This window comes from Gymnogyps californianus, chromosome 2 (assembly GCF_018139145.2).
Source record: "Gymnogyps californianus isolate 813 chromosome 2, ASM1813914v2, whole genome shotgun sequence".
NCBI classification, from domain to species: domain Eukaryota; kingdom Metazoa; phylum Chordata; class Aves; order Accipitriformes; family Cathartidae; genus Gymnogyps; species Gymnogyps californianus.
In genome coordinates this window covers 159405044-159428576 of record NC_059472.1, presented here as the reverse complement: position 1 = coordinate 159428576, position 23533 = coordinate 159405044, and the positions used below count along the sequence as shown (strand labels likewise).

Here is a 23533-nt window from a genome sequence, read left to right as displayed (position 1 = left end):
TTTTTAGCTCTGTTGCTCCTTGTTATTGGGGGATATTTTCAGGAGGAAGTTTGTGCTTCTGAAATGATGATCTAGATGCATTCATGAAACACGATACGAAGTGTTTGCCTGAGCTGGGAAGCAAAGCTCTGCAGTCTTCCTGCAGTCCTCAGTCCCCACATTCCAGTTTTGCTAACACATGCTCCCTCTATAGCAATGGTTTCAGTAGAACTGCACCAAATCTCAATTTCTTATTGAGTCTCCATTCCAGGGAGTGTTGTTTAGTGTGATTATTGCAACAAAATACTAACTGCATGAAATGGAGAGCATTAAAAACTGAGTATGCTGACTTCAGCTGCTGTGCCACCCCTGAGCTTTAACTATTTTCTATTAAAAACAAAGGATTAAACTCTTACTGTTCTTCTAATCATGTAGATAAATGGAGTTAGGACTAAACTTTAAACCTCCTGATTTGAGCTGGGAGAATTCAACACAAATTACACAGACATGACTGAGTGCAAAACAATATTTCAGACTAAGTTGGACAGCCTTGCTTATGTAGCAGAGACCAACAAACTGTATCCTACATTTATGCAGAGGCACAGATATACATCAGTAAACTGAAAAGCAAATCCACAGTTCCAAGGAAGACTAGAGTGATATCAAAAGTCAGAAATAATTAGCCTGTCATGCAAGAGTACATAGGTTTATTATGTATCGATATCAGCTATCAGCAGTCTTCCTCTGTAAATATTTTCTTTAGCAAATGAGATTTTCATCAAACAGAGAAGGGAAAATAAAAAGACTCAAGGCAAAACACTATGATACAAAAATAACCAATTTTTCTTTGCTTGGATAAGATTAGATTTTTCATTCTACTTCCTTTTCTGAGTGTATAGATGAGCTAACTTGAACAGACAGACGGGTAGAGATTAATGTTCTAACAAAATTCACAAAACATCTTAAAAATAACCTGCAATTTATTTTTGAATAAAACATAGGTAAGGTAATTGTACAAGGTCTCCTAGATAGTCAAAATCAGATAGATAGTCAGCAGTAAAATCATTGCAGTTTTCTTTCTTGCACTTGTATGTGAATCCATCTTAGTGAAACACAGGGGAAGTTTCTTTGCTTTAAGAGGAATGAAATAAATGTAGCTATATAAAAATTATTGGAAAAAAAATAGAACTTAATGAAGAGCTAGGTTCCTTGCAACATACAGAGGCTTCAGAATTACATTAGAGGTGAGTTCCTGTTTTTAGCATAATTTTGCTTCCTAAATTTCTAGGGATAATAAAAATCCCATTTTGTGCTGGATTGTGATAACTAGAGATAGTTATTTTGAAATGTTAAGGAAAGAAATACATTAAGAATAGGATGCAAAATGGGAAAACAACAGTGGTTTAAAAGGCATTAGAAAGCAAAATCAGAAAGAATTTAATTCTGATGTCTATGCAGAAACATAGGAAGCAGTCCCAGCCTGCAGGAGTTTATAATCTAATTCTTCTGATTTCAAGTCTCTTTTATTTATTTATTTTTAATTACTGAAATAGGGAAAAAATATATTTAGTGCCCTCTTCTGGAAAACCAGATCTTACTATGCAGAGCACCCCAATGAAATACCTGTACTCAGAAATGTAAACCTTCTGATGCAAATGTTCTCCTCTTTAGTTGAGTTACACGCCTAAATCCAAGGAGTGCGGGGCTCTGTGCTTACCCTGAACAAGTGCCTTTTATCCCTTTAACTGCCTGCAGAACTCTGTTTTTATCAGGGCTATGTTAAAACCAATAATTAACATTCCTCCTTGGGCAGCTAATGACCCAGATTTGAAAATGGAATCTTCTATTCTCTTTTCTTCTATTCTCTGCTCAAAAAAAGCTCTTTCTTGAAAAGGGAAACGAATCATAGGGCTTTAGTCAGGTCTTTAAAAGCATGAGTCCTCAGATTTTTATGTGCAAGAGTGGAAGAGTACCTGTACAGCGATGCTGTTGATGGTGGTGCTGTGAAGGGTTGTGCAGCAGGCAAGGAGCGGGGGATGCTCTGTGCTTCTTCCTGTCCTCTTTGCTCTCCTCCCACTTTCTGAAGAGATGCCCATCATCACCACAGTCCATTTACCCCTTGGAAGATGTCCACAGCATCACAAGGATGACACACAAAATGTCCCGCTGTCTCGTATGTGATTTCAGTTTATTTTTCCTTATGTCAGAAAACAGAAATGTCGCCTCCAGTGAAATTAGATCCACGTGTACATCAAGATACAGCTCAGAGTCTTCTGATCTCATGTGGAACTGGAAAATGAATCTTTCACTGAACAGAGAGAGTATTTTGGACAAAGGTCCCTGGCATGTACCTGAATACTTTCATTCTCCTCTCGCATCCACTTCGGTGCTCTTAAACTGCTGCTTTCTAATGCTTTTTGAAGGTCTCATGTTTCTTGTCTTCGATTCCTTTCTGTGAGTCTTCTAAGAGTGCCCTGAGCCTATGACCATCATAAAAGATTTCAATGACAGTGTTAACTTCTTTGTAGTATTCACTGTCTCAGCTGCTATAGTAGAAAAAGCAATTTTTATATGCTAAGAGTAAATTTTAATAGAAAGAACATATGCTGTGGTTCTGTAGCTGCTAATTTCTGCCACTAAAGCGAATTATTTAAAAGTGAATAAATTAATTAGATATACTAAGCATTCAGCCCATTTTCATGGCTTAGTTCTCACATAATTGCTACAAAGCTGCACCATTTGCATTGTAAACTTCACAAAAGAGAGATTTTTAGAATCTTTCCACATTCAGTCTGCTCAGCTCAAGAAATGTTTCGCTGAAAGAGAGCATTATCTAATGTTTCATAAAAAGTATTGATTTCTCATGTTGTCCTTCAGCCCTCAGAGTTGTAACTCCAAAGTCAACGAAGGTGAGCATCAGTCAAGTGAACGTAGATGTGAACAATGTAAACTCCCCATCTGTGTCAGCTACCCTGGGCTGCCTTTATAATCAGTGTACTCCAGGGCGTAAATCTAAGGCTAAAATAGACACCAAAGACTGGTCAGAGGAATCATACCCCAAACAGGCGTTTGGCACCATTGTCCGGGAAGAGGGAGTTGCTACATGAGGCTGTAGGTGCAAAAAGGGTAAATGCTTGTAAAGAATGACTGGAGAGGTCAATGGCAGGGACATCCCTCAAGGTAGACAGCTGCAAAGAGAGTGGCTCCAAGCTGCAAACTGCGAGCCTGGGAAAGTATTTTGGGGAAGAACGACTATAAATAAACTAACTCTAGTCTTCTTTCTGAATCAGCTTTGGACTACTGTCTGAGCCAGGACAGTGAACTGGATGGAATTTGGGTCTGACCCAATACAGATATTATTATGACCACAGATATTACAAGAGAATCATGGTTGTATGTTTTGTGTGTGTTTGTATGAATTTGAAGGTCTTCTGTGTTTCCTGGGTTTGGGATAATTGTTGTCTCCTTCTAAAACTTTTATTTGTCCCTAGGCTACTTTTGTACTTTTATTCTTATTATGTAATAAAGTTGTTTGTTTATCTTTTACTTCTTTTCCTTAGATATATTGTTTGGCATGTTAGAATCGCAACATTAACTGTGTACTAGATAATTTAATTCTCATTTCCAAGTTTCTGAACAGGACTATAAAACAGGCGAGTGCAATGCTTGGAGAATTTCCATCCAGTCTTACACTATGCCTGCTGCAGAGTGGGAGGGGAACCTGGGAGTCTATACCATGTGATGTGAATATCAGTAAAAGTTTAAAAACAAGATAAACAGCAAAATGAGCTCATTATTCATAACCCTCACTCATAATTCTTAATAACTTGATTGCAGATGCTTCCCAATAACCTGAGCAACAACAAGGGCACAAAGGCTGGTGCAAAAATCCTACCGAGTGTTTTGTAGCTGCCATTTTATTTACCAGTTAAAAATGGAGCAGTCGTCCTTTAAGCCAGTGACTACAAGTGCTTGCTGGTGCTGCTGGTGCCAGTGGAGCGCTGTGAGGGACAGGTGGCTCGGGAGCAAAAGGAGGCTTTTGAAATTGCTTGGCAGGGCAGAGCTGTATTAGAGTGCAGCAGCAGTTGGCAGATTGGATTAACGCTGTCCTAGGGGTGAGATCTGGCACACGAGCTGTATGTTAATACCTGTAGCCTAAGTTGGTTCTGGAGCTGCATTTGTAACAAAAAGAGCATCCACTTTACCTCCACCATGTCACAAAGTTATAAATCCTAAAGCCGGCCTTGACATTCCCTTTCGGCGTTGTCAGCGGTATAAGGCTCTCGAAAGTGTAATTTGGAAACAAATCTTTTAATAAAGAATTATTATCATGAAACAACCGAGATAGATAATCAGTTTGTGGAACATGAAGTAACAGCATTATCTTACAACACTGCAGTCCATCTATTACTCTAGTGGATGTTGCCATCGCACTTTATTTATGGTTATTTTGCAAACTAGACACGACACTATTTGCGAAGGAATAACTCCTTGGCTTTGCTGGTTCAGAGACCTTTGGTTTGGCTGCTGGAAAATCATCTTCTAATCCCAGCACTCCCCCTGTACGTTTGTAGGAGAGATTTACATATTAATCGTGCGTGTTGCCTGCAGCGCATGACCCTATTATAATCGGCTTGAGCTTGAGTTACAAATGCTTCTAAAATGCAAGTCCCCATGGCATGAATGTGCTGTCCCTTCCTGATGTCACCTTGATGTGAGATAGTTGCTGCTCCGAGGAAGCCTCTCCAGTGTGGGTGACGGGGCATTCACAGCACTGCATGACTGGAGAGCTGTTCTGGTTGTCCTCTACACACCAAGGACAAGCTTATAGAGAAAGGCTCCTTCAGGCTCGTATTGCAATAATTTAATTTTCAGTCTTAGAGATTAAATTGTTGAAAGATTTGAAAAACAGAGCCATGCAAAGACTCTTCCTGATGATCCACTGCTCCTTGTGTTCTTCCATTCTCCATCCCTTTTAGATAGCATTTTATTCCCTTCTTCCAAATCAATTGCTAAAATTTCTTCCTGGTTCTGGAGATACCCAACCACTGATCCTTGATTTCCTACGAAGCTGGGTAGCAGTGGAGCAGCTCCTAATTCACACTGGTGCGGCTGAGATGAGGCACTGACCCACTGAGTCTCTCTGAAACATTGACCACCTAGTGTTGGCTGTGTCATTTTGCCCAGGCACTGTTATGCTGCTGGGTCGGGATCCTTCCCTCCTCTTTCCAAGAAAAATGGTTTCCTCCCATAACACAACTGTTATACGTGCATTCCCCAGGTACATATCTTGCTCCTTTTGCCCAAACATTAATTTAAGTTAGTTCCTTTGGAATACAGAGACAATTATAACAAAGGCAACAAGTTGCCAAATGCTCTGTATGTCGATCGATCCAGAGACCCCTTCTTCTTATCACCTTTGCTGCTCAAACCTATTTCCCCCATCTCTACCCTTTCCTGAGCTCCCCAGACCATCCCGGAGTGGCACAGCACTTTCAGTGTGAACTTTCTGTGGCTGTGACCACATTACACGTGTGGCTTATCAGCTGAATACGGTGCAGTGGGTAAGAGCATCCCAAATCAGGTGTTTGATAACAGCTGTGGGTTATTTGGCTTCCAGCTGAACCACTGCACAGGAAATGCTCGTTGATAGCATTTCATTATAGTTTTCTTAATTTATTAGAGGCACAAATTGAAATGGGCAATGTTCCTTGGAGGGCTGTAGAAACAAGTTGGCACATGGCATGAGACTGTATTAGAGGTACATTACCTGGGAAGTGATAAAGTATAAAGGGATAATTCAATGTAGAGACAAAAGAGAATTTGCCGTCTCAGAAGAAAACAAAATAGGTCAGTATCACAATGAATTTGAAAGGTGAGAATGCTGAAAAGACCTCAAATTATATGGCTTTATTGATTTGTTTGGTTCTTGCAAGCAATCAAGCTTCACTGAGTGTAGGGTGCAAAATACCAGTATAGATTTTGGTGTGGTTTTTTTTATTACAGTGACACAAAAGGAATAGATAGCATGTGGTTTTTCAGAGAATCTAATTCCAAGCTGGTTACTATGGAGTGCCTATTAGCAATAAAATGGTGGTAATACTTTGCTAAAATAGTTGGGCTGGGGAGAATACTGCTGACCAGTCTGCCTCCACTGACAGAAAAAAATGAAAAGACAGTTACCTAACTGCCCGCAAACCATGCCTCAGCCAGAGGTAACCCCTTGTGCTTTAAATCGCAAATAAATGGGAGAATGAAATATCAGAAATTGAACAAAACATTACCAAGAAGTTGGTGGTCAGTTACAGGAATGGATTTTTCATCCCTTTGGAGGGCCAGTTCAACACCTAATGGGAAAAGAAGGATTTCTTCTCAACAGAAGTGTTTAAGTTATTCATCAGTTTTCAGGTTGTACAGCCCCAACAAAACCAACGGTATCATAAAGAATTTTGATCAAGGCAAATGACATTACCTCATTAAGTGAAAATTTAGTCTTTGATGTTGACTTTCATCAAAAATGTAGAAAATTCTGCAAACAGGTACAGTGACCTGCTTGAATTTTCCACGGAATACCATAAAGAAGTATGGTAGTGAGGTATTTTTAGTCAGACAATTATCCTCTTCTCTACTGGAAGATTTGTACAAATGACGTAGTTACCCTGTAAAGATAACACAATATTTGTTTGTTGGTGATTGACCAATAGAAGAATCAACGTGACAGTGTGGTAGTGACTTGGGTCATCCTTTACTGTGCATGGTATGTGCGTGTAGTAGAAGGAAACAAAACCTCTGGCTAACATTTTCTTGTGATTTTCCTTCTGAACTTGTTTTTCCCTCCCTTTCATGTCACTGTTAGATAACAGGGTACCAAATACGTGAGCTGTTTGCAAATGCAGAGCAGCAGCCTTCCTGCATTCTACTTTATTCTCTTTTCCCTCTTAATTTATCAACTTCAGAGCCTGGTTAAATATCACAGATATTAAAGGCCAAATGGCAAATCATCTTTTACCTGCATATTTTGCATCACAGCACGAGTTACCGTTTAAGGGTGCCAGGACCATTTTGAAAGGTGGAGTAGGTAATTATGTCAAATGTTTGGGATTATTCAATTGGTTTGACATTCATATGTGCATTTGGGGATTTGTCTGCGCATAGCACAAGTAGGAAAATGGGCTATATAATCTACTTCCAGCAAATGTCTTTTTAGAGACTCTTCATGGGAAACCCTTTTAATGGATCTGGCAGTTCCTATTCTACCGGCCACTTGTGCTGTATTTTTACTGTCTTACTATAGAGTACAAAAGAGAATAGATTATAAAGACAACTTGGGTCTGTTAAGAATCCTGAGGGGATCTATTATTTACAGATATACTTTATTGTGACAGAATAAAAACTCATTCCTTTTACCCAGATAACTACTGAGTGCTTTATGATTAATTACATTAAAATATATTCTTGCTATTTTCAGACTTTAGCCAGCAGTTGTACAGTTTTATTTCCGATGATTATTTAGAATGTTCATTTTTATTTGGGGGTACTGGGATGACTTCTTGGATGAAATGTGTGATTCCTGAAAAAGAAGAAAGACACTAAATACCAGAAATTTTGTATTAAGCCTTGCAAACTGCTTTATAACACAGCTTGCACTTCTGCTGCCCTGTAGCTGTTCCCTTTTGAACTCAAAGTTTTATGGGATTTTTTTGTGAGATTTCTAGATAATTCTTTAATGTAAATAACACTACTGCATGAAGGACCAGGTGGCTCTATGGAGTCATTTAGAAAATGGATGCAAAGGATGTTTTATTCCTGTATTTATCAAGTAAGTAATAATCATGAGATCATGGCAGCCAGTCCACCTGGGTTTAATCTCAGATCTGCGAACTGTTTAATATGCTGAGTGGTAAGACCCTAAATTAGCTGTTTTGATAGAACAGCTTGTTGGAAGGTGAGAGGATTGGGCTGATTTGGGGAGTCTTCTTCTAAGGGCTTTTCCCCCCTTCTTTGCTTGTAAACCTCCTTGAAAGAAAGTCTGCATGTGCCTCTTGTTTGTATTGATTCAGCACCTTGTCACACGAACATAAAAGAAAGCCTTTCGATAAATGCTGGTTACTGCTGGTGCTAGCATGGTATCGGCCCACAAAGTGTGACAGAAACTGGCACAGAAGATGCAAGTGTAAACTAAACTCTTCCTTTTTTTTCTGATGCTAGTGATAAATCCTCAGCAGGTAGTGTAATCTTTCATACCAGCCAAAATATGCTGAAAACACTTTTCAAAATTTCCTTCTAAAAATTCCCTAATTTCCATCTAAAAAATTTTTCTAATCCTTTGTGAGTTGCACGGGCAGTGCCAAATTGAAAATGATGGTGACAATTTCAAACTTTTAACAAGAAGTTAATGAAGGCAAAGGCTCTGTGTGTCCAGCTTGTGTCTGTGTGACAAACCAGGTGAGATGTAGGGAGGTAACCAGGATCCTGCCTGTCTTTTTGGACTTATGTCAAGTATTTGTGCAGTTGCTTTGGGGCAAGAACAAGAGCTATGGATTCTAATTTAAAGTATATGAATAGTCACAATGAATAAATGAGTCCAAATCCCTTTTATTCTTAAATAACTTATGTTTTCTATTTAAGTAAGTCCTGCTGGACTAGGACCTGTATCCTTGGAGATGAAGCAAGTGCTTTCAAGGAGACGTTACTCTACCATTCACACCATACTTTGCTCTGCAGTGATGTGGCACAGAAATTGCTTCTTCTGTTTTGTTTCTGTAGCTTGTAGGAACCACAATTTGCTTGTTATTTTGGAATTTGGTGGTGGGGGAGAGGTAGATGCTTTTCTCTGCTGCTATATGTGCTGCAGTGTTTGCATTTCCGCTGTCATCTGGTCAGGTCCAGGTTTCTTCTGTTGATTACATAAAATGAGGTCAGTGGCTTCACAACAGTGTTGTCATATATAATTAGTCCTGTATTTTGCTGAATTTTAGAGAGATAATTGCCTTTCCAAGACTTAAGTGGAAACAGATAAATCCGTCTCTTAGACCCTTTATGATTTCAGTGTAAACATGCACATGTTGCAGAGCATAATGTAGATTGAAAGTAAGCAAGATCTGTGCTGTGACCTGGGATGAGAAGCCCAGTGGGAGAGTGTTTCTGGCACAGTGGTTTTAGTATAATGACTTTTACAGGACTCATTGGTCACAGCTGGCATGGGAGCTTTTGTGACCCGATTTTGGTAATACCTAGAACCCTTCAGAGCAGTCTCAAACCTGTTCTAATTTACGTTGGTGGGATGACTTGGCACACAGGGTCTGCAGAGCAAGACGGTTGCCAAAAGCTCTGCTACCTTCAAATATGCCTCTCTACTGAGAGGAGCTGTGTGCTTCTGGGATCTAGCCAAAATCAGGGCCTAGAGCATCAAATCAGTGCAATGGCTTTTGCCACACCCCTTGGATAGGGAAGGGGAACCCAGAGAGTTAATACAGTTATTTTTGTTGGCTAAGCCTCAGAAACAGAGAGGTTAAATGAAATTAATAATAACTTTTAAGTACTGTCCTGTCTATGAGGCTTAGCTTTGGATTTCAGAAGAATGCTCATCTCTTTCCTGCACTTTTCCCTGGTGTGGGATTTTCCTACTGGTAAGTGAATAGCCTAATTCAGCTGACTCCAGCAGAAATTTTAGTTGAGATATTAAGCAGATGTAGTCATGCTGTTGAAAAGTTAAAATAACTTCATTTGGTTTGCATATCTAAGAGCAAAGCAGTCATTTCATTTCTCAGAAAGACATTAAGTGATGTTCCTCTTGGATTCCTGTCTGCTTAGGAGGGTTGCTCACAGTGTGTTTTCCAAACAAGTTTGAAATAGTAAGGATGAGAAGGGCTTTAGAGCTGCATGCACTTTTGTCCTTAAGAACTATAATAATAATAAATGTCTGATCCTGAAATCTTTGCTTATACAAGTAATTGTTCTTTACATGAGCAAACCTATGGATTTTTAGCATTTATTTGAGAAAAGGTTGCTCCTGTGAATGAACTCTGCGAGCTGCAAACATTTGAAGACTACATGCTACAGGCACAGCCAATGCTAGATATCTTAGAGTCTGGCCAAAGACCCAAGAGGATGACAAACGATGTTCAGAAAATAAAGGAGTTCTTTAAGAGTCCTGCAACTTCTGGTTTCCGCACTCCTAAACTCTCTCAGCAAAGAACATGTTTTACCTCAGTCTCCGTTAATGGCTCTAAGACAGCTCTAAACTCTCTAGCTTGGCTATGGGGACTCTGTACCACAAGCAAGGACATCAGCAGATGTCCTGCTCAAAACTTCCCTGGCTGTTGCTTTTCCCTCCAGCCTGCCGCTTTTCTCTATTTTCCCCTGAAGGCATCTGTTCATACTCATTTTGGGGGCTGGTTTCTGCCTCTGCTTCTGATAGCTGACAACACAGCATGGCTTGTTACCTTGAACACCAGTCCTTGCCTCAGATCACAATTTACATATCTACATCATTTTCTATATCCTACTGCCAGGATATTTGAAGACAAAAGTTGCTCAGTATTTAGTGGCAATGTATTACTAGGTTTTTCAGCTCTGTAGACAAACTTAGTCTTTCAGTGCATTTTCTTTAAGGAATTTTAGCAGTTTTAGAACTTCACCAAAGCTGGAATAAAATCTAAGGCCACATGCATCAGCCAGGTCTCCAATATCGGCATTATAAAATTCAAGAGCTCTTTGGTATGATTGGATGTAGATGAGATAATGGTAATTTATTTGACATCATCTGAAACAGGTGGATCTAAAAAGGACGTCTGTACTAAAATAAATGCTAGCTTGCAGTGAATTCACTTGTATTCTTAAACCTTCCCTGATACCAATACACCAGAGACTCACCTTGCTGGAGGAGTCTTTATGTAACTGAATGCCTAAAAGGAGATATTATTTTGGGGTATAACCAGATGATGTCCTTGTAATGAAGGGAGTGAATTGCACAGAGGATGAAGGGAATCACATCAATCTGGCATCAATCTCTGCATTTCATAGGTAGAAATCCAGTGCTTTCACCTCTATACTCTGGTGGTAGCTTTTTTTCAGGGGGTTCATGCCGTAGTGTAAGGATTTAGTGTTTGGATTCAAATTGTAACAGAGAAGTTTATTTTAATATCTACAGGATGATGTGCCTTGTGTTTATCTGCCTCTGCTGAGCCCCCAAAAGATGGAAGCCTGTTATAGACGCCACTATGTAGGCTTGCCCTTGAGAGGGACGGGTAGTAAGTCATGCTTACTTGTCTGTGATGCTAGCAATGTGCTTGGGATGGCCACTGCTGAGGCTGGCAGCACCATCCAGGACATCTCATGGTTTCTTGGCAGAAGTGAAAAAAAATAATTGTGCAAAAACAGAGGTACCTAGGAAAAACAATTTTGATCAGACAAACTTGATTGATGAAGCAAGTATTCAAGAAGTTCCTCCTTTCTCCTCTGGGACAGGATGCTTTATTAGAGCTACTGGAGAGCAAGTGACTTAAAGATTTAAGTAGAAGTCAAACGAAATGATTGTTAGGAGACTCATTTATTTATTTATTTATTTAGTAGCATACAGTAGCAGGACAGAATTGCAAAAGTGAGTGCCTGTATAAATGTGTATAAAAAGTCATTCATATTTAGACCTTTCACGCTAGTGCCCTGACTCTTGTGTTGCTCGGCATTGCTCACCTTGGGCAACCACAGATCACTGTTAGGGATTGCATTGTCACTAGCGGAAAATCACCAACTCTTAAATCACTGACCTTGACTCTGGTATTATTATTTACTACTTAGAAAATAAGTAATAAACTCTCCCTTCTCTGATGACCTGCTGTGCAAGCTGACAAGCTCCTCCCCAAGGCCCAAAGAGTGCAAATTGATATGAAGATGCAACTCAGCAGGTCAAACAAATGTGAGGTCGGCTTTATGACCTAAGTCAATAAGATTTTATTTGCTGACTGACAGGGGTCTTACAATCAGTTCTGAGATCACCCAGCATCACTCCCTGTTTTATTTATGTGGGGATAAAGCAAAAAAATATGCATGTTATCCCTGCTTTCTCTAGTTATAATGATGGAGAATGTCTCCAGCTGACCAAGGTGTCCTTATTAATGATTGTTCTATATTTAGCCCTTGCAGAGACCATGTGCCCTCAGTTTAATCAAAGACCTGGTAGTCATGGTAACGACACAGAGCATCTGGATGTATACGAATTGCCAAACACTGTAATAAAGTGCAAGATGAAAAGAACACACAACAGCGTTAGGTGAATTAATGTGTTGTTCTTTTCTACTACAGATTTTGAAGTGTTTATAAGAGCTCCCTAGCCATAAATGCTAGATTGTTTTTGCAGACAAAGAGCCCTATTAACACAGGTGACAATTACTAATCTCTTTTTTTGTTTTGTTTTGTTTCCTAATTTCATTTTGCAGGTGTATCAGCATTCATATACGGCATATTATGTCCTCAGCAAAATACCTCATGGGTAAGCAATTTTTCAATGTCTTCATTTTAAAACTCAGCCATTAAGAATTCTGCAAAATAATGTGTATTGTGACAAATAGTTTCCTGTGACAGCCCTTCGCAATGGTCCGGCATTCAGCTGCAGCATCCACTGAGCTGTGTGTTGTACAAAAGATGACATAGTCTGGAAACAGAAGTACTCAGCTTCCCTGGAGAGTCAGACTACATGAATTTCATACTCCAGTTTTCAAGTTTTTGGCTAGAATATAGATGTGTTGGCGTCTGGATGAGAGCCGCGGTTGGCTGCTCACCAGAGCACTGTCAGAGGATCTATCCAGGGGTGTTTAGTCCCTTAAATTTGGTCAGAATTGAGGCATCACCCTTCACTTTTGGGTCACTTGGCAGATTCCCTTGATACAAATGCTCTCTCTAGCATCCCAGCTGAAGGCAGATAGACCAGTAGTCTGTTCCCAGGATCCCTATGCTGCTTAGATACATGCGCTCACAATTATACTGAAGCTACGAGCCTTCAGGTTTAGAGTTTATCTTTTCAGAGAGTGTGAGGTAAGTGCAGACAAACAAGAATGCCACATAGGCTTTACACAGCATTTCTGAACTTAATGAAAGCATATAGCTTTACCTAAAGCACATAGCATGAAAGGTTGTGTATCATTGCAAGTAATAAACTTCCATCACACAATGCTTCTTCGTTTAGGTCCCCCTATCCACTGGAGGTCCTGAGGTAGGCTCAGCGTTTAACATAGGCATCAATTAGCTTGAGAGCATCCTTCTTTAGCTTTGATTAGTTGCAGTTTTTTAAATCCCCCTTTCACAGCTTTGTCTTTGTGGTGCTGCAGGTTACCTGCGGCTCCAACTCCATCACCCTGCAGCTCATCTCACCTGTCTTGTTTCTGTAGAGTTTAGCCCATAGTTTCTACCTGCTTTTCCCTTAAAAGATACCTTTTTTTTTATATACTTTAAGGACTGGCCCAACTGGTCAGGAATGGGGTGCCACCATACCAGTAAGACACATGTAGGCGTATGATGATACATGGTGTTTCAGAGTGACATTTCCATAGCACCAATGGAAATGCGTAAGTTGCACAGCAAAATTCCTCAAATCATTCTCAGTAAATACAAAGCTAAAAGCCAGGACGCTGATGCCAGGTTGTGTTTTTTAAGTATCATATTGGTGATGATAACTCTGCAGGAATGGTAAAAAGGGACAATACAGCTGTGCTCTGTCATTTCTGTAGAACATTGCATATGACTCTTGTTAAAAAACATATAATTTCAGTATTTGCTGTGCTTCTTCACTAAGTTGTCATTCCTATACATTATGGCTAAACAGGTAGCAGATGTTTTGGATCCTTGCAATGGCTGGCAAAATCTGCAAAGTTTAAAAAAATCTGCCTGGTTTTTACACAGGGTGATCATAGGATCACCAGATAACTCAGGCTGGAAAGGTTCTTCCAAGGTCCAACCTCCTGCTCAAAGTAGGTTACTCAGAGCTTTATCCAATCGGGTTTTGAAAACCTGCGGGATGGGGACTGCCCAGGCTCACTGGGCAACCTGTCCCACTGCCTGACTGTCCTCACAGGGAGAAAGTTTCTCCTTATATCCAGTCTGAACCTCCCCTTTGAGTTTATATCCACTCTCTCTCATCCATACCACTGTATTAAATGAATTACTGTGTCTCTGACTTAGGAAAACATTGGGGCAGGTCCTAAAGTCCTGTTGATTTCTGCATCCATGGGCCAGGTGCCTGCCCCTGAGAGAAGGCAGGATCCTGGCCATGCCTATGTGCTCAGTGTTTCCTACTGCTTTTCGTAGGCAGCTCCCACTATGCCTGGGCACAGTGGATCCGCAGCCTTCCCACTGGGCAATCCTCAGGGGACCTCACTGTTTAACACAAGAATGATGGTTTAAGGGCAAAAGTCCTAGAAGTCAGACACTGCAACACCTACATTTTTGAGGCCCATGCCCTCTTTCCAATCCAGTTTCTTTGGTACAGTAACCACTGGGTTTAACAATAGAGAAGTACAGATTCAATGGCAAGATATAAACACATTTGTCAGCATTTTTCCCCCATAAAAATACTAGTTACATTCAGGTGTTCCTCAAGGATTTGTCTCAGCACACTTGTCCACAAAAAAACCCCCACCAAACTGAAAAAACAATAACCAAAACAGAACGAAAAAAAACCCCAAACAACAACAACAAAAAGTTGAAATAACTTTCTTTGGCTTCTACCTAACAACAGAGAAACAATACTTTATACAAAAGAATCTGTACTAGAGACATACATGTTTTAAAATCTGTGAGCCCTGGAGCTTGTGAAGCCTGCTTCCCTACAGCTTGTATCTTGTGATTGACTCACCGCAAAGAATCACGAGCTCAAGGTGAAAAGTTGTTTCCATGTACAGTTGGAACATGGGAATTAGGAGATTTCTCACCACCATCAGTGTCAAAGCTCTGTTGTCCCAGTGTGACATGCTCCAGACTTCTTCAGTCTCTTTCCTTCCCTGCCTCAATCTGGTCTTCGTTTTTGCTTCTCTTCCTCCCCTCCCCCCCCCCCCCCCAACTTACTGGATTTATTTAATTTTTGAAAACTCCATCTTTCTGGCAATATATCTGAAATTAGCTTGTGGGGCGAAAGGGTGTTGAGCAACAGGATGAACACACAGCATGAGCACGTAAGCTTTTGTATCTGCAGTAAACCTGGCTAAGAGCAAAAGCATTTGACTGACAGCACAGTTCTCTTCCAGACAAAACAAAGATGGAAGAAATAGAAGCATCATGCACAGTGTGTATTAGAAATGCTAAAAATTAACAATACAGTGGTCCAGGCAGTTTGCTACTACTGCATGATCTTTCTTTATCTCTGACAACCAGCTTCCTGTTCCCCCCAGCTTCAACTATATTGCACACTCAGCTGTGTTCCACCTTGCTCTCCGTGTTTGATTGAGCAGCGGTGCAGGCAGTAGGAGGGTTGGATGTGTCAGAGAAGTATCCAGTATAAGAGGAAGATCTGGAAAGTGAGAGGGTGCCAGAAGGCACACAGGTGTGTCAGGCATTGGTGTCCCCACAGCATGATCTAGTGATGGATCAGCTGAGCACTGGCAGGAGAAGGGTTGGAAGGATTGCTGCATTTCGTGTTGGTACGGGTATGGTTTACAAAGTGCTTTAGGCTGTAGGTACGCATACAGGCATTGCAAACCATATTGTACAGTAACAATTGCATTGGTCTTTCAGGTGATCACAGTGCATGTGAGTGGTGGAAAGTGTGGCACATCATTACCATTTCCCTCAAACATGGGCATTTATCGTTCCTTTGGAGTTCTGCGTATATTTTAGGGTGGTGCATGAAGGGAGAGGACAGGTGTAGCAGGTCAACATGATGTAACAGGTGATGAAATACATCAACTGAAAGTAGATCCTCTGTTGGATGAAGGCGTAAAAATCTCTTCATCATGTATTTCGTATTTAACACAGGAATATTGCTCTGATGGATGTGTGTGGATGAAGATTGTTGAGGGCAGGACCAAGCACACCGACACAGAACAAGGTTCAGTTCACTTTGACGTTCCAGGTCCCTTGGTGATGACAAAATTTGCAACCCACAGGCAGCATCCTTGCCCTCCACCTGACAATAACACGAATGACAAAAGCCTTTGGCACTGAGCAACACCACCTTTGCCATTTCCACAAACAGTTTTCATGCATTAATCCTCTTCTGCAAGTAGGCACCAGCTTTACACCCCATCGGTGTGCGCCAGTGGCACCTCGGCATACCTCCAAGTCAGCAGCCGAGGCAGTGACTGCTGGTGGACAAACTCACCCCCCTCTGCAATTTCCCTCCTGCTCATTAAACACTCACTCCTGGAAACAGGCTGTGACGGTGTGACTTTCCCTGTGCTCTCTCTACCCTGTTCCTCATCCTCGGCTATGACCTGCCTCATCAGGAAGGCCAGACAGTTTACGCTTTGTACCCACTCATGCCCTTGCTAGACCCCTGCTGAGGCTAACTAATAAGGAAGCCAATTAATCTAATCTGTGGCATCACTTTTTAAATAACGTGACATTAATCTGCCAGCATAAATTGCTTGTTAAAGGGAAATTTCTAATTATTTTTGCTGTGTTCTGCAGACTCTCCAGATTCAGGCTGTGTCTGAAGTCAAAAGGGGCTCGTACCAGCGTTTTCCAGATTTCATTCTGAGCTCTCCATAAGTTTGACAAGCCAATTTGGGCACGTCCTTAGCACATACGTTCACAAATGGGATTTTATATAGAGTGCAGGACTGCCACATTTTTCCATGAGAGCTGTTGTGGAAGTAAACTCCCCACATAAGAAGTAGCAGCACAATTTGGCTCTCCATAGGACAACTAATATATGCCAATGACATAGACTCAAAGGATCTTATTTAAAAATTAAAATAAGCCTGAGGTAGAAGAAAGAGTAAATATCCCTGCAGGGATATTTACTGCACAGATTTAATTTCTCCTTTTTTGTTATTTCAGCCTTCTCACAGCCTCTTGGTAAACTCGGGGTAGAAACCCCTACTGTTTTCGCCACATTTGCCTTCTGTTTTCAATGGCCTGTGGTTTTCAGTTTTCACAGGGGGAGCCGGCTAAGATCCGCAGTTCTCATTTTCCTGGGCTGAGGTGTGTAGGGAGGTTATGTTCAGTTCAGCTTTCCTGCATGTCACCCATTTTTCTCCTGCTGTTCACCCAAAAATGAGATGCTGGCGCCGGGTGCCATCTAGTGGAACGAGCCTCTGCGCTTGCTGCTCGTGTGCCCTGCTACGCGCATCTCCGTCCCGTCCCATCTGCTCTCCTCGGAACGGTGCTGCTTTTCAGATCTATCTGCCGATAACTGCTTACAGCTATCTGCATTCTAAATATTTTTGCAAAGCTCTTCTCGTAACCCCACAGTCGCACTTGCCGCATTGTAATTGCCAGCTAGTTGTAATTGATAGGTACTGTGATAGCATCTGCAGGTCTAGATGTGGAACAGGGAGCTCTCGTGCATGGTTGTCCTGATTTCAGCTAGGACAGAGTTAATTTTCTTCCTAGTAGCTGGTATAGTGCTGTGTTTTGGATTTAGTAGGAAAATAATGTTGATGATAACACACTGATGTTTTTAGTTGTTGCTAAGTAGTGTTTGTACTAAGTCAAGGATTTTTCAGCTACTCATGGCCAGCCAGCAAGAAGGCTGGAGGGGCACAAGAAGCTGGGAGGGGACACAGCCAGGACAGCTGACCCAAACTGGCCAAAGGAATATTCCATACCATATGACATCATGCCCAGTATATAAACTGGGAGGAGTTGGCTGGGAGGGGGGATCGCGGCTCGGGAACTAACTGGGCATCAGTCAACGAGTGGTGAGCAATTGCATTGTGCACCACTTGCTTTGTATAGTTTAATTCTTTTAGTATTACTATTGTCATATTATTATTATCATTATCATTGTTTTTCATTCCTTTCTGTCCTATTAAACTGTCTTTATCTCAACTCACGAGGTTTTTTTTCCCTGATTCTCTCCCCCATCCCAGGGGTGGGGGGGCAGTGAGCGAGCGGCTGCGTGGTGCTTAGCTGCCGGCTGGGGTTAAACCACGACAATGGTGCTGGGAAAGAGTGGAACACAAATACCATATACAGTTATTTCCTAATATTATTTTTCCTAACTCTGGAAAATAAAAATTTAGCAGTACAATGTAGGCAACAACCTACTTATGAAATCCAGCCACCGAAAATTGTTTTATTCTTTTGTGGGTTTTAATAATGTTGCTCCTACTGAGTCCAATATGGATGATCTTAGTCATTCACATCCTTCACTGAAATAAGGGAAAAAGCTTAGTTTGTTCAGGGTTTTCATGGTCAGGTCATGACTGACCAGAGTGTTCTCCTAACCTCGTTGCAGGATTTCCTTCACCAGTGTTAAGGTCATTTCATACCAGTGCGTGCTGCTGGACCACTGGTTTGATCTGGCACTGCAGGTCCTAAGCAAGAGCTAATTTTGGACTGATATCCAAGGGGGTACCTCTGTCTTCAGCTTTTTGCTGTGGCCAGCAGAACTGTTACACTTTTTTGTAGTTCTGGGTTGTGTTTACATTCCCCAAAATAAAGCCCAGCATAAAACACACATTTCCTCAGACCTCCTAGCGCTTATCCAGTTCTGCATGAACCATTTCCCTCTGAGCACAGCTAAGTGGCAGGGATTAGTGCTGACCCCCTCGTATGAGCTCTCAGCACGGTGTTAGCACATCCAGCTGGGGCATGGCAATGGGAGCTTCCAAATATGCTTATAGGGATCAGTGAGAAAATCGGCGGTTATTCCCACTCCTCATTGATTTTGTGTATGGGAAGGAGGGAATTGTACGCAGTTACTCCTAAGCAGAATCCGTATTTCTTCCCAAATTTATATGGTATAGTCAGAGGAACATGGTAAGTAGATCACAGGAGCAATCGCAGCGCTGAGTTCAGCTCTTCCTGCCTGCACTGCCGAGGATATGTAAAATACTGCTCGGATCCCCCACACTGAACTCCCAGTAACTTCAAGAGAAGTCCTGTGAGTGGAGTGAGTGCAAAATATGCATTGGAGATCCACAGAAGTGATAACAGGAGGAGGAACTGAGCCCGTGCTTCACTGTGAGTAAATTTTCAAAGTGATGTCTGAAGATCTCCCTGTAGAGCTCTCACTAACGTTCCTGTCTCCTTTTATACAAGCTACTGGCAGGAAAGAGGTTAAAGTTAATTAAAGAAAACTTAATCAGATTTGTACATACCCTATTGTATAATATTTTGAAAGACAACAAGGTTTTCCTTGCACATGCTCCCATTGCCATGTTCACAGTAAAAGGAAAATGTGTTTCGTTATTTAAAATCATGGTTAAAAAAACTTCAGGGAACTGGCCTTGCTGCAGACATCTGTCTGTTTGACCAAGACTGTTCTATTTTATTTTGTTCCAGTCTGTTATGCCCCTTCTCTGTAGCATTAAAGAAACTTCCTGTGCCTCAGTGTCCCCATCTGCACAGCAAGGAGAGAAATATTGCTTACCCGACAGAAGCTATATGTGATAATTACTGTAGAGAGTGCTGCACAATTTCACTCTTTAACATTTATAAACTTGTACTAGAGCCCACATTTTATTTTAAGAGGAAAAAGTACTGTAATTAATAGACTTTGTTTTCAGCTAATTAAATTTTACTTAGTGGAGCTGAATATTTTCCCCCAATAATGATATACAGAAGTTGAAATAAACTCTTATAAAAAGGTATGTAAAGCCAAATAACAATGTGAAATTTGTTAAATAAGTAGAAAAATGTATTCTGCAGTTCGTGAAAAATCTGCTATTGCTACTTCTTCTCTCTCCTCCCTCTTTACCAATTATCATTCCATAGTTTTTATCGTCTTTTTGAGATAGTTTATATAGTTAATTAAGGCACTTCTGCTGCGTAGTGTGGTGGCTTTTATGACAGACTATCAATAACAACATCCTCATGATGTGATAAGCTTTTTCAGTTGTATTTTGACAACAGAAGACTGGCCCTTGAAATGCTTAAACTTGATAGCTTGATTGTGGAGCCTGACCTTAAATCCTCTGAAGAGGACAGGAATCTTTCAGTTGAGTTTACTGGCATTTGGCTCAAGCCCTGACGGAGCTGTTGGGCTTCTTGCTTTTTATAATCATCTGAATTAAACACTCCGTAAATCACTGGAACAGTGGTTATATCACCTACCAGCTTATTGCTTGAGAATACATCTTGTACCTCTTTAAAAAGAAAGAGCCAGCATTTTATTAAGCAAAGCCGTTATATGAGCATCACTGACTTTCAAGCAGTGGCAGGTTGAAAGCAGCTCAGCCTCGGAAGGCAGTTCAGGCAGGACTCTTGGCTGTGCCGGTGGGAGGAAATCCACTGCAGCAGCTCGACACCATACCGTTTCCCCAGGGGATTTGCCATTTGCTCGCCCATGTTGGTCACTGCATAGCATTTTTTATGTGAAATGTTCCTTTCCTGTGTAGGCAAAGCAATTCTTACCACATGCTTCTCTCTTCCAGAATCAGTTGTGATGTGGGTGGACACCTTAGAAACCATGCGTAGCGATAATAATAACGAATAGTCCCCTGATGGGAGGATTTGATATTAAGAATTAGAGTAATGACTGCTGAGACTAAAAAAAAAAAAGATCTTGGGTAATTAATAGTTAGATGTAGATGTCAGCAGTTTAGCAGAGAAAAGCCCGGCAACCAACCTCCTTATGTTACAGAAAAGGTCAATAGCTTATGGCTCATCAGGAAAAAAAAAGGAAAGAAGAAAGGTTTGAAGCAAACTCTCCCATAGTGTTTGTCTGAGGCAGCAAGCCCTAAAATGGAGGCAGGGCTCCTATTAAATTCTGTTCTTGAATAAAATGCGCTTCGCTGGTGAGAAACTTATCTGGATTTGGAAATGGTTGCATGTCTCAGTGCGAATGAACCTCCTCAGGTCCCCAGGCTGTGGTCAGCCTCCAAATCGTAGACACTGCTGCAGGGTACATGCACATCCCGATGCTGACCACCGCCAAAACTTGGCACGTTGGCATGGGTTTTCCTCTTTGTTCATTGAAGGTTGAGTTAGTATATAGAGTTTTGACAGAAAAGGGAAATAAGGTGGATGAAAGAGAACGTATAAGATCATGGTGCATAGCACCGAATAGGCAACTAAACACAGCCCGTATAATTGCTGTTTCCATGCATCACCTTCCCAGAAATAAAATTGTTCTGTAGGTGGATTTTCATAGTGGGGATTGGGATTTTTTTGTTTGTATTTTTGTCCTAATGTTCACAGTTGGGGGGGGGGGGGGTCCACTAAAATAGGAACAAGAAACGTGCATTTCCCCAGGGGGCCATTTTTGCTCTGCTGCTATCGGGCTGTAGAGACACCCTGCAGCCTGGGCCTTGATTATTTGTTGCTGTGGTTGGGTGATAAACTCTTTCAGCCTACTTATACTCTCAGTGCATTGTTGTTTGATTACACAGCACAAAGAATGTGCACTGCATGTTACAAAACACAGACTCTTTTTTTTTTTTTTTGTGGGCACCTGAAAAAAAGCAAGTTTTGAGGGCCCAAACCTGCAAGATTATGGCCATTTCCTCACTGTTGTGGGGTTTAATGGCGCCTGGGCTCAGGTTATATAGTGAGGGCTATATAGGGACCTGTGCCTGTTCACCGAGGTCTATGTAGTGAGCTGTGCCCCATCTCTGAGGAATATATAGTGGTCTGTGCCGTAGCACTTGTGCGCCTCAGTGGTGTCCTGGGGCTCCCTTTCATCCTTGCTACCTGGGTCTGTGACCACTTCACAGGTAGGCACTAACCAAATTTAATAGGCTGAAAATCTCTTGTTATCCCAAAATAGATATCCTGCCCCCTCGGGGAGCTCAGAACATATGGGGAAGAAGGGAAAGGAGAAATTTGGGCAATGCAAGAAAGGACCTTTGGGTGGAGAAAGGATGCTACAGCCAGGGCTTTCCTTGATACAGTAACCACTGAGAAAGTCTCTTTATGGCAAAGGTGATACAATCCTAGGCTGATAGCCCAAGCTGTGTCACACCAGTCCTGATGTTTCTTCACCCCTTACTCTAACCCTCCATTTATTAAATAATCCACTACAAATTTGAGGAGATAAGACAGGAATAGAAAAGTTTGCTTTCCCATGTCACACATGAGAAGGAGACAGAGGAATGAAAGGACCTTCCGTATGCAGAGTTGTGAAAGCAAAAGTTACGCCCTATTTCAAACGCAAGCATTTCCTCTTGTGTGTGCACTTGAGGTTTATACATCTCTGTTATGGGGCAGAACTGTAGGGCTAGAGTGGTATTTTAGTCCTTTAAATAAGGAGACTATTTTACAATCCACTTTTAAACTGCATCTGAAATCAGGCTAATTGTGGTATTGCTTAAAAGTGATCCTACCACTGTTGATAAGAAATGGAAATAATGGCTCTGCTGAGTGTCTACTAAGTGCCTTGTTTATTTTAACCGATGAGGACGTGGTCGATGTGGGGAGACGCTGTTCAGAAAAGTATTGTGTTTCAATATTCCTGAGAATCTACGCACAAACCTCCAAGATCTCCCTATCCTGTTGACGTGAGAAGAAATAAGATTTGCTCAAAGACTCTTAGTTTTCAAAAAGATACGGAGAATACTGAGTCATCCTGGTTTTGTCTGCAACCCAGTAACACAAACTGTTAAATTAGTTTAGAGCACAAGCCCAAGAATCAATCTCTTGCTCCAATTAAAAGTGTGACCTAGCGTCCAGTGAAGTCATATTGTAACGAGGCACTTCTGCTGGCTCTGGTAGTAGGAGATCACAGCTGTATCTCATTTTATGTACTAACAATCCCATATTGCTCTCTGCAGGCATCACATCATGATGCTGTATTTTTATTAGGGTTTGGAAGTCAGACAGGGTCAACTGGATGGAAAATGCTAAGGTTTCATCACAAACATCCTTTCCTGGAGACTGGCAGAGTCGCTCTGAAGAACCATGTACATTCATCCCGGGCTCGTTATTGCTGAGATCTTCCCAGTTCATTCTTAAACATCTCAGTGCTTACTGGGTTGTTTCTCTTCAACCTGTAGTTTTTTTGCCCGTATTTTGGATAGCTGATCTTTGGATAGCTGTAATTCTGACTAGCCTTGATAGCATTCAGATATTTAAATTTTCAGTTTTCCATGACTCTGTTGTACATAAATGGACTTGAAATCCTGATAAATCCAGTGCCTTCTTACCTCATGCCTTGAGTAGCTCTAAGATCACAGCTGGCTGAGAAACCTCTATAGAGTAAGAGAAAATTACATGAGTAAGAGAAAATTAGTTTTAGGTGGTTGTGTTTATCACCCAAATGCTATCACCTCTCATTGTCTCTTTAGTGGACAAAATATGACTCCAGGAACAAAAGTTCTTTAAAAAAATGCAGTAAAAATTCACTTTGTCATCTATGATTTAGAGGGGTTACATGAGAAACATGATAATGTCATCATTTTAGAAGTAATGCTACCAATATCTAAGGACCATTTCCACTGTTTGCTTACTCAGGGAAACC

At 41.2% G+C, this 23533-nt stretch overlaps 1 protein-coding gene across 2 annotated transcripts in view; it reads left to right on the top strand.

Annotated features, from left to right (window-relative positions):
* DPP6 (dipeptidyl peptidase like 6) overlaps positions 1–23533 on the top strand; it is a 421969-nt gene that overhangs the window by 286791 nt on the left and 111645 nt on the right. For both annotated transcript variants that reach the window (XM_050915790.1, XM_050915791.1), the window contains exon 6: positions 12417–12469. In XM_050915790.1, coding sequence (XP_050771747.1) covers positions 12417–12469 — 53 coding nt within the window. The remainder of the gene's footprint in view (positions 1–12416; positions 12470–23533) is intronic.